Raw genomic sequence first — 12,445 nt, 5'->3', positions numbered from 1 at the left:
ATAGGTGGCTTTGTGAAAGAATATATTACAACCTGTAATGCAAAATATAATTCCTCCCTTGAAGAAAAAAAATAGAAAACTAATATCCCATAATATTCTTCTTTTTGGTTATTTTATAGAATCTAATCTAGAAAATTGGAGGCTTTTAAAAATGTTTTTAACTGTTTCCATTCTTTTATGATTACATCTACAGAATATATTCTCCTAGAAAATAATTTTCTCTTTATATGCTTTTTTTGGGGGGACGTATGTCCCTCATTAATTTGAGCAAAAGTAAAAGGGACCTTCTGGAAAATCATATCATCACTAGCTCAGCTATTATGCTTCATTTTAATGAAGCACAAGAGTTAGCAGACTCCATTTTTTTAAAAAAAGTACATAAATAGACTAACCATCACACTTTGTTCAACAGGAATTAAATCTTGGTCTTCACTTAGATTGCTCATTGACTTTATTATCTTTCTACTTATTACATATTTTAGCATGTAAACTTTACTACAAAATGGATAAAAGTCACATGTGCCAAACCAGAAAATATACAAACAACATTCTTCATAGGGACAGTGGCCACTAACAGTTATACACAACTGCACATCACGTAGATTCTTTTTTTCTGGAATAAAAACTATTTGTCTACTTATTGTCCCTACAACTTAAGAACAATTAATAAGAAGTATAAACATAGAACCATTTGATTTCTTCAATACAAAGCACTACACAAATGTCATAGACATAGAAAGTTTGCTCGCAAATATTCTCCATTTAATATTTTAGAGCTAAAAATATATTTCAAAGGCATCTTTAATTAAATCCATCTAGGGCTGTTGGGGTTGATCAAACTCTCTTTCTCATTTCCACAGCCATCCTCTTCTATCCAATCTTGCAGCTTTACATTCTTGGAAGAAGCTGATATGATGTACTGTAGCTGAGACCTAAAATTGTACAACTGTCTATAAAAATATATAATTTTATTTCCCTTGCTGAAGGCCTGCACTGCTAAGCCTTCAATTTCTACGTTAATTTCATGTACATAGAACTTTAAGACACACAGAGAGAAAACATGCCACATTTTTCTAGACACAACTATTATTCTAATAAGCAATGCAATGAAAGGCAATATGTCAAAGATACACATAATTTCCACTTTTCAACATATGGCACAATTTAACAGTATTTTTTATGTGCTTCCTCTACTTTGTGTTCTTTAAATGCACCCAAACTATGATTTTTGATACAAGTCTTAAGTTCAAGAATACATTTTTGCTTTAAAAGGCAGGCAAACTTGGAGTACCAGTACCAGTTGCACGGGTATCAATTGTCTTTGGATGACATCATCCAGACCTAGGACTAGACTTTTGGAAAATAGTATATGCAGTTGGCCAAAATAGCACATCCTTCTCCATAGCCTCACTTTAATCCAAATGGAAGCAAGAGGGTAGTGTGTTTCTTTGCTATATTTGCTTTTTATATTTTGCCAATTTCACCATAAACATCACTTCCATTCTTTTAGGATGTATTTAAGGACTAAATTTTATGCTTCTTAAAAATTTGAGAAAACACAAATGCATTTGCATGTGTAACATCCCTAAAGGAAGAAGTTCAGTATTCTAATTCAGCTGGAATTCTGCCATTTCCCATGCAGGTGATCTATTAACTACTCAACACCTAACACAGTGTTTTAGATTTGAATGAAATAGTTCAATAAAGTTCTCAAATTGCAACTTTGCTGAATTAGCACTCCAAGTCATGTTACCTTGTCATTAATATGATTTAAATTTGTACAGGATGATCTCTAACATTAGGAAAGGAGAAATATTAGGCCACAGTTTACATCACAAACAGACATGGTCCACAACATTTCAAGTTTAAAAGCAGGAGACTCTTGGGGGGAAATGGAATGAGAGGGGTCTATTAGTTGATATTGCTGGCTCTAGTATTCTTTTCCCACTAGAAGTTTCCAGTTCTTGTAAATGCAGATTTTTGTGTAAGCAGCTCAAAGATCAGAATAACTGATCAATAATACAGTCAGTTTCTGTATACTTTTCCCCAACTATTTTTATACTGAATGTGAGAGTACAAAGGCAATTTAATGTAGTAGCAAGCACTGATCAACCCCCTATCCCCCTAGCCTTAATCTAAAGGCCATGGGCCATTGCTGGCATTAGAGCCACCAAATCAACAATGATCAGAAGCAGAGAAAAAGATTAAATTCATTGTTACACATCTGGCAATTTCTAAAGTTCAGTTATAAATTTAGTCACTTTAAATATCCCTACCTTACTTTGTAAACATATCAAACTAGATAGATGTACAGAATATGTAATGAAATGCTCATCATCCATTTTATCTACACTTTATATAGATTAAAACCTCATTACAAGGACTATGTAGTCCTTTGGAATTGATTTCCAAAAGGTACTTTTGATCCTGCATGCAATACTTTAAAACAGCTGCTTAGTCTTGGGAAACAAAATGGCTGATTTAATGCACTGCAGACAAGTGCTACCTTTGTGTTCATGAATATTCCAAATAAAACATCCAAAACTTTGTATAGTTCTTCTCCATACGACTTAATTAAATGATACCGATAACCATGCCACTTTAGGATGAAAAAAGCTCATTCTTTAGTAGATTGGGCTCTTTGTATGAACTCATGATTATTTGACTGTTGATTCTCTTTAGACATTTCACATGCTGATAATGATCCTCAGCCACCATTCACATTATGATCCTCAATCATCATCCACATGTTCATATCAAGTAATGAAAAATAAAATAAAATAAAATAAAGGCCACCTGATTTAACTAATCTGGTTTTGTTTAAGTTTGACATACCTTACAACAAAAAGAAAATCTAACCATAGTTATTCACAGTAGTATTGAATAAAGATACAATCTTTCTTGCTATTTATTATGAATCAAGGAACAAGTATGATAACAGTATCAGAAAGATTATAATTAACACCAAGATCAGGGAACTCAACAAGGCAGTATCTTTAGCTAGAAATCTTGGTCCTCTAAATTCTTTGTAAAGTATTGCATTGATCAGATTTGATGCATTTTGAATACAATTTGGTAAAGAAATATCAAAAGAAAGCAGTTTTAGTATCTGTACATGTTTCTCAAAAGCATGTTAAAATGCAAGGATTTGTATGTTTTCACACACGTATTTCTACTTATTTTCTACGTTATTATGTTCAATGTTGTGAGAAAGAATTGAATACATTAAAGTTAATTTAAGCTTCATTTTACATGAATTTTGGTCCTGCTGATGAGTTAGTAAAAGATTACACTATGTGCAAATGTAGTAGATGTTCCTCACGCAGTATATTTTAAAGAAAAAAAATAACTTCAAGGAGATAATTAATTGCTTAACCATTTCCCTGCTATTGATTTCTGTGCACAGCATTGTCATCTTCTGAAGCTATTTTGTTTAAAATCTAAGCATGTCAGAATTCAGTTACACTTTTTTAAAGAACATGATTGGCTTCTTGTGAATCACAAACAATTCAAACCATAGTAATAAAAATTAGTTTCGCAGATATACTGTAACGGTCCTTGCCAAAAGTGGGATACATAAGAGCTAGAAATTATCACCACCATTCATTTTTGTTAAAATAACTACTAAAAAGTAGTAGTGGTTATTCAATTTAGTGTTATATGTCAACATGGTTATACTTCTGCCAATATTAAAATACACACTATTTAACTTCTTTAGTTTCAGCATGTTTCTTATCTAGGCAAGATCAGCTTTGTGTCCATATGTCTTTCCGTTTGCGTGCGTGTGTGTGTGTGTAGAGAGAGAAAGAATGAGTCTAGTTCCTTGCATTAAAGTATTTTAAATTGCTGAGGCGGAAAAACATAGTTAGGTTCACACTTTAGGATACTGGCTAAAGGCAAGCCAAGAAACCACTCTATTGTTTGTATAATTCAGCCAGTGAATTTGCTATGGTTTATGATAGAGACTGGTAATCTTTAGAAATGGTGGATATCATTATACAATCTCACACAATACTGAAAGTGCCAAGCACATAACTGCATTTTTGTAATGCCAAAATGACATACAATTATCTCATCCTGAGTTCCCACAGAAGAATGGTGAGACTTCCTGTGATAGCACATTTTTTTTTAAAAAAAACAGCATTTTACAGGATTTATTTAGAAATTTTGATGCCTATGTGTTACCCAAACCCATCTATGGTTATAGCAAATCCTTGCCTCTCTTCTGATCTATTTCACTGCTTTTTGGAGAAAAAATGGACAGAGAGAGATGATTGGATACTGCCAGCATCTTCTTTCCTTATTCCAGATAAAAGCAGATGTGTGAGGATAGTGTTGGTGCCTGACGTGTATACTTGGGGAACAGTCATCTATAATGTATATATTGAAACTCAGTTGAGGATAAAAATGACATGGATGGGCCTGTAAGTAGGACAACAACTCTATGAAATGTTCTTTCCTTTAAAAGATTATGCCGATATATGAAGTATTTGTTAGTAGCTTTGTGTACTTCTGATTCCAAAAGTATTGGGAACTGGTTGCTAAAAGAAAAAACAGTCATAGGGAAACTCAATCACTGTTCTATGCAATATGTAGTTTTACTGTATATATCTAATCAGATAATGTAAAGCAATTAAAAATCTCAGCAACTACCAATGATCTGTGATAACATACTGAACTTTTATATCTCCTTTTCTTTAGTGACTTCCTGTTGAGTCTCAAACATAAGAATCAATGTCTGTAGCAGGAGCAACAGTGTTTGCTTAATTTTCCTCAGAATTAGGGGAATGATTAAAATTAGCCAGCACAGATTTAAAAACACAGATAAATAATATTTAGTATTAAAATACATCAGTTTAAAGTAATATTTAAACTTTATTATAAAGTGAAGATGAAGGTTGATTTTGAAGGGATCTTTTCTTTCCTCCAAAAGGAATACTTTGCTGTTCTCCAGACTAGCTGGATGCCTGGCTAAGGTTACAGTTGTACTGACTTGGTGATTATTCTACAAGAGAAGGCATTTGAGAAGGTTTAACATAATTAAAATTCTGCATTGAATAAACATTCACCTTTTCTTTAAAAATAAAATAATTGTTATTTATCTAAGAAAAAACCAAATCCAAATGCTCAATTTGAGTTAATATATACTAGTTAATGTATGACAAGGGAAAAGGCAGCTAATTTTGTAAAAGACAAATTAATTCTCCTAGAGAATTACCAGTTTAATTGGTAGCATATTTTTGATTATTGCAGCTTTAAATATCTATTTTTCTATGAAAGATGATGAGCCTCAATATAGTTGCCCCAGATTTAGGAATATTATGGCACTAATTCACCTACTAGGAGCACAGGGCAAGAATGATGATTGTCAATTTTCAAATTTCCCCAAATTGTGCATAAAATGCAACTTTAATCCTTGATATGTTCTATACACTTTTAAATGTCCAGATTTAAAGTCTCTGTGCTCAGCTTTTTTTCCAAAATTATATTCCCCCAGTCCAAATACTATGTTGGATATAGAAAGGGCAGTGAACACTGATATTGGATTTTTTAAAAGTTAGAATGGCAATTGTTGACATAACTACTTTGTTTGGTTCTGTTGGCAGGAATCTCATGTGGTTGTAGATTGTCACATTTCCTACATTTTAACTGCTTAAAGGTTATTTCATGGAAATGTTAACAATAGATAAATGACTTCAAATTTCAGTCAATTATAGAATTTTTCCATATTTCAACAAGAGAAATACTTTTTCAGATACAGAGTTTGCCTTTTGTTCTAATCTTAAAGGGAATGCATTTCTCTCAGATCTGTTAAACATGTTTTAACAGAAATCATGTTGGTATTTTGTCTCCAACAATAAAAAAGTAGGTAAAAGAAGTTCTTATTCAAAGTGAAAAAGAGACAAAGAAAAAAAAGAGTTCCATTGGTCTAAACTATTAAATAAAACTTTTCAAGGTATTGTTTCTATAGCAAACCAGGTATCCAGTCAAGATATAACTGGGTGATAGTGTCGGAATCTCCTGTGCTTTAACCTGAAAACCTGAAATCAGAATTCTACCAAGATGAGGTTGATTCATCTAATGGAATGCTTGAAGCTATGAAAAAGGGCGTATACTGGCATTTTCTAGTAAAAGAAGCAAATATGGCTTCCAAAACAATGCAGTGTCTAGGAAGTGGTTCAAAATGTCTTTAAGCTTCCAATACAGATGCTATGAGATTGCATACCAAAAGGCTGGACAGGGCATGTAGGCAATATTTGGCCAATGTAGTTTATGAAAACAATCAATGATATGCAAGTGTTGTTTACATTTTAATTCTTTCTGCAGGCAAGATGTAGATAGACAGTTTACCGCCCATGCTGCTGTCATGCTTAGCAAAGACATTAATGCCTACCCATTAGTGAAAGGCTATTCCAGAAGACAGAAAAGGTCTTATATTGCCCTAGCCCTAAAATAGGCCACAAGTGAGAAACTTGTTTGATGCTGAAGACCACTTTGGAGAAAGAAAGAAAAACCCTTTCAGGTGTATGAAGGTTAGATCATTTAAATATTTTTAATGAATGAAAGTTAATAAGTCTTTAAGATTCTAAGAATGGATTTCACAGGTTGGTTCAAGAGTTTCATGTGTTAATGACAGCACTTTTGCAAGAATCTGAGATTCAAAGATGTCCCAAGAAAAAGATATTTATAGAAATAATGAAAATACCCTGATTACCTGTAAAGAAGAAGGATCGTGGATTGATATGATACCCTGTTTTTTCTATTCCATATTACTTATGAAAAAATCAACAATGGGGGAAAAGAAATGAGACTAAAGATTTAAAATTAACTGTGCATGATCTTAAGACTAATAGATAAAGAGAATCAAAGCCAATTTAGTAATTTCAAAGAGATTGGGCGGAAGAGGGTGTCAGGGTTTAATGACTGAGGTTTAGACAACAGGTTCCTGATGCTTAGTTGGCAACTGTAGCTGGTTCTTTCAGAGGCAAAGATGGCCACAAACACAGTTGCCAGTGAAACATCAAAAAATCTGTTGTCTAGGCCACCCTGAAGCCCAACACCTCACAACAGATACTGGCCATGAAAGCCTACACCAATATATTCAAAGAGATTGCATTCAAAAGAAGTCCTGTTCTCTACTGATTTCCAAAGTATTTAGGCATATTTACATTTCACTGCAATGTACAACTTAATTATTTTAGAGTAAAACATTAATAACTGTAAATTCATGAGATTGGTCTGTACTGGTTAATCAATATTAATGGGCATTAAACTCCCAGAAAAATCTATGTTCTTTTCCGGTGTGCTATTTTTTGAAAGGGATAGAAACTGCAACAGCAATGCCTAGTGTGTTAAAACTCTGCCTCTGGTGTAACTGATTTATTAGATGGTGCTTTAATTTAATTTTCCATTCATAGAGCAGGAATACCCTCACTCGCAGCAATAAACAATGAATTGGTCTTAATATGAAACACATAGCCTTTCACATCACTCCTAGTTGTCAGAAGATGAACTGGGATACTCAGATTTTACAGTAAGTATTGGTTAAGGAAAAAACTGATAAAATTGAATCAAACCTATTCTATCAGAGGTAGAATCACCATTATATTCTACACATCATTATTCTTTCTAAATAAAAATATGACATGGGATATGTTTAATAGTTTGATAATAAAGGATTAGCACCTCTGGACAGTGGAATCTTGGATTTATTCACAGATGGGAATGGTTCAGACATGTTATACCTCCAAGGCCTGTGTACAGTACCTAAAGACCCACCCACCCATCCCTTTACATTGCCTGAACCTCTCTTTTGCTCCAGTTGAGGTACTGAATATTTAGCAGGCTACCAAACCTCTTCATTTAAGGGAAATGGTAAACTACTTAATTGGCACATGACACTTCATCACAGTTTATATACTCCGTCTTGAAATCTTTGGCAAGGCAGGAAACCTTGCGTGCTTATACCCAGGTTTTATAATGAGATTAAATTAATTTGACAGCCATTTTCATACCTGGGAGGGAGCTGTAATACACACCTAACTTTTTTTCTCTTCTTAATTCAAGCAAGTCCAGCACATGTGCTTGGTAGTGGATCTCATCTATGCTGGGCACTATTTCATGGAAGTCAGGTTTCTGTCACAGATCTAAGGCAAACATCACAATTTACAGGAAAGAAAATGAGGACATCAATACATTGTGCGTTGTTAGGAGATACACAACCTTTATAACACAGTAGCAGTTATTATTATCTCTGGATTTTCTATATCCTTTTTGCTTTGGACCATCCTCAGTTCCAGCTGGGCTGAATTAGGTTTGTTTCCTTCTCCAGCTTCGGCTTAAAAGAAAACAAACAAAAAAAATAATACCATGGAAATTTAATATTAATATAAAACAGCACAGAAGAAAATCTCAGTTCTCCTAGACCTATAATTCTCCCATCATGAATAAACTTTACTGTCCTTCTGCTAGTTTTAAGATCAGTGCATGAAGTTTTAATATAAGAATTGTGAAATCTGTAAGTCTCAGATATGCAAGTTTGGTTTTTTGGGTGTGTGTGTGTGTGATGAATGTGAATGCCTGTCTCTGGGAAATAAATCTAGTCTGCTCTCACTAACTGTTGGAAGATATTAACAATTTATTTACAGATAGACCCATGATCATAATGGAGTCTGTCCATTGTGGTTGTAAATCATGACAGTCATAAAATGAGTCACCCACATAACCAACCCAATTTGTATTTGTGTTTCAGTGAAGCATTTGTGTATGTTTGTGTATCTCACAATTATTGCTATCTGTTTTTGTTCTGTTATTTTCATTTCATACATTGAAAACTGCACTTTATGGTTTTGTTATTTGTATTTTGAAGTTGCATTTACAATGAAAATATTTGCTGTTTTCTCCCTAGTATTTATTCAGCACCATGCTAATCCATCTTGTGACCAATATTCATAAACAGAACTATTTTCTGTAAATGGGGCATCTTTCTCCATTCCAGCATCACATTGGCTGGAAATTAGAAGAGTTGTAATTTTAATGCACTTGTCTGTTCCACTTTAAAACTATCTCTGCCGGTGGCTCTTGCAATACATTCTATATGTAAGATGAAAGGAAGATAAAAGAATAGAGCATCATAATTTTTCTTCCTGTTTCTAATGATAAGGCTTCAAATTGTGGCCCAAATTAAGGCAGTTCAGGAAGTAACTGGATCCAACTAATTTTAAAGATCAAACAGAAAGATTTATCAAAAGTTAAATTACTTTCTCCCAGAGATTTGTAAATTATCTGTAACATTTAAACAATGGATTAATTTAATCAGAACTTCAAGGTTGTAACCTGACTGTTATTTTGGCTGGGTTGTTACATAATATTGTTGTTGTCACTATTTCTGAAGAAGTAATAGTGGCCTGTTTTACACATAATGTAAACCAATATATGAGTGGATTCTCACATTATATAACCCCCACCAAATCACATTATGGCTTTTAGGGAGTCATAATGGGACAGTAAGTAATTGGATTTACATAACAGACTGGGCTAAATGTTATAATTAGCTCCTTGTGTGAGTTTTGTCTGTATGATTAATGTATAGTTTCATGTGTTGTTCAAACCATAATTCATCAAACCATAAGGTAAACCATGAGTTACTATGTTATATGAATAGAACCATTAAGTCAGCACAGAAGTCTAGTTGCCTCGTTATTATCTGACCATTTGATCCTTTCAACTAGAGGTACAAAAAAACTGAACAGGGGGCTTGAGCAAATCACATGCTCAGTCACTCAGCAATGACACTTTTTAGTAAATCTTCTAATAATAAATGAATATACTGTATGCAGAATCATATACTAACTAATTTACTAACTAACTAACTAACTAACTAACTAACTAACTAACTGTATGCAGAATCATTGTGAAATTGACCTACCCTTTGCACTCTTGATGGTCCTTTGCAAAACATGTTGCATCGCTGAAACTGTCTTTTCACAGGCCATCTGCAATTGTAAAAAAGAAAAAGAAGTTTTACGATTATTACCATTTCATTATTCTGACCACATTGAATATTGATTGATAGTTTAAATCATTATTTAAATTAGATAAGAAATGCAAATCAAAGTGCACTAGAAAGAGTGCAGAAAAGAGCAACAAAGATGATTAGGGGACTGGAGACTAAAACATATAAAGAACGGTTGCAGGAACTGGGTATGCCTAGTTTAATAGAAAGAAGGACTAGGGAGACATGATAGCAGTGTTCCAATATCTCAGGGGTTGCCACAAAGAAGAGGGAGTCAAACTATTCTCCAAGGCACCTGAGGGTAGAACAAGAAGCAATGGGTGGAAACTAATCAAGGACTGAGGAGAAATTCCCTGATAGTTAGAACAAAGTGGAACGGCTTGCCTCCAGAAGTTGTGAATGCCCCAACACTGGAAGTCTTTAAGAAGATGTTGGATAGCCATTTGTCTGAAATGGTATAGGGTTTCCTGCCTAGGAGGGGGTTGGACTAGAAGAGTCCAAGGTCCCTTCCAACTCTGCTATTGTATTGTTTTACTTTTAAAACTGTTTCCCTATTTTAGAAATGCTGTCTTGACTGACACACCTGACAGAAGTTGATTTGTTATGTTTTTTTCTTTGGTGGGTAAAATTATAGATTGTGGTTTAACATCAGGTCCAAGGATCATTTTTATGTTATCTCCTTTACAGATAAGGCTTCCACTTTATTTTAGATTTTTTTTTATGGCCACCCAGACTTTTACTAACCTAATATATAGCCTTATTTTGCATAATCTCTTGATCCTGCTGAGAATAGACAAATATTTTTTCTGTAATTGATACAAAGAAATAAAAAAAAATCAATCCATACCTTAAAATTGTCTGGGTGTTTGTGAGTCCAAGCCAAGAGCATAGCAGCAAATAGATCTCCTGTTCCAACAAAGACAGCATCTACTTTGGGAGATTCTATTCGGATCCTTTGTGTCACTATGGTGCCATCTGCTGTAGCTAATAAGGCATTATTACATGTTATTTATATTCTTTGTTATAGTATCATATAGAACAGTATATTTTAGCATGGCTTTGTCATACATTACAGTAAATCAGGGCCCAAATTTAGATGCACTGATAGTAAACAAGCTATGAACAATATTGGGTGCATGTTGCAATTTCGTGGGAGCACAAGAAAAAAAACAATGAAATATTGGACTTTGACACCAAACTGAATTGGGCTAGTGGACTTTGCAAAATTAAGGACCCCTGCTTCCTCAAATCTTTAGGCAAGTATACCTATCCTGAAGTCTCCCCTTTCAATGAAAACTTGGAATCTCTTGGAGAATGTGGAATGAAAAGTTTAGAAGTGAAATTAGTTACTTTCTGATGACTCAATTACACTTTTTGAATTGTGATAAGATGCTCCAATGAGTCAACACATCTGAAAAATTGTTTCATTCAGTGGGATTTCCTTCATACTGTAGAACATACAGCTACTTATGTTATGGAATTCTGTATAATTGGCATTTCAGATCCTGGGCAGCTTCTGCATGATGTGGGTGATGTATCTAACTCACATAAGTTCATTTATTAAGTGATTCAGCACCTGAACAGTTTGACTTCTTTTAGTAAATACTAAAGGTATACAATATAACCAGTTATTTTAAAAGGAGTGAGAACTAGGGAATGGAATGGTGAATCCCACCCATTTTAAACAAGTCAGCATTAAAAGAATGCAAACTGCTTATCAGAACATAAAATATTATTTTTTAAATCACCTAATATATATCTTGAATATAATTGGCATCACCACTATTAATGAAGAGGGCAAAGTTACAATCATCTCATGATCTATAGTCTTCCTTCATGTTTTAAACAAGATTATTTTATATAGCATTATTGCAACAATAAAGCAATGTTCTATTAAGCAGAAAATCACTGACTCATATTAAGTGATACCTGCTCAAAAACAAACTCTATTTAATCCAAAAATCCATACTCTCAAGCGAGACAGGATTGCAGCTAAAATATTTATTTGTATGTTTCTGCAATTTATGCTTTATACATTTGAATAGTAACTGAAAACAAAGCATTACTTTTACTATGTATTAACAGAAATGGGAAAAGATGGGTAATTGTCATGCTACCTGTAAATGCTCAATAGGAAAGACAATTGATTAAAAATAAAACGTACTTCTCCTTTGGCTTCCTAATGCAATCAGATAATCGTTTCCTGAGGGTGCCTGAAGGTCTGAGCTGGTGATTACAACCGTTTCTGGTCCCATATTGTGGAGCATATCCATTACCTTTCCAAATATATGAGAGAAAATATATTAGTATTAATGTGCGTTTGTGAGATGGTGACTCTGCTTCTTGGGACATAAATTTCTAAACTGTATTCCTTTTTATATAAAATATAATACAAAGAAAAAAAATGTTTCACAGCTTCAGTTATTTAAA

The 12,445-nt window shown here is 33.6% G+C and overlaps 1 protein-coding gene across 3 annotated transcripts in view; it reads right to left on the bottom strand.

Moving 5' to 3' along the window:
* Window positions 1-433: 433 nt before the first annotated feature.
* The window catches only part of PDXK (pyridoxal kinase), a 66,956-nt gene continuing 54,944 nt past the window's right edge, over window positions 434-12,445 (bottom strand). The window contains exons 8-12 of one of the 3 annotated variants that reach the window (XR_004255590.1): window positions 12,180-12,291; window positions 10,863-10,999; window positions 9,929-9,995; window positions 8,040-8,338; window positions 434-5,005 (exon numbers count right to left, since the gene is read on the bottom strand). Coding sequence is in view for 2 of the 3 variants with exons in the window: in XM_032219303.1 (XP_032075194.1) it covers window positions 8,226-8,338; window positions 9,929-9,995; window positions 10,863-10,999; window positions 12,180-12,291 (429 nt within the window). In the remaining variant the exon portion in view is untranslated. Of the gene's footprint in view, window positions 8,339-9,928; window positions 9,996-10,862; window positions 11,000-12,179; window positions 12,292-12,445 lie in introns of all 3 variants that reach the window. The other 2 variants (XM_032219304.1, XM_032219303.1) reach the window with 2 other exon arrangements.

Source organism: Thamnophis elegans, chromosome 6 (assembly GCF_009769535.1).
Source record: "Thamnophis elegans isolate rThaEle1 chromosome 6, rThaEle1.pri, whole genome shotgun sequence".
NCBI classification, from domain to species: domain Eukaryota; kingdom Metazoa; phylum Chordata; class Lepidosauria; order Squamata; family Colubridae; genus Thamnophis; species Thamnophis elegans.
This window is presented reverse-complemented; position numbering and strand designations above follow the sequence as displayed.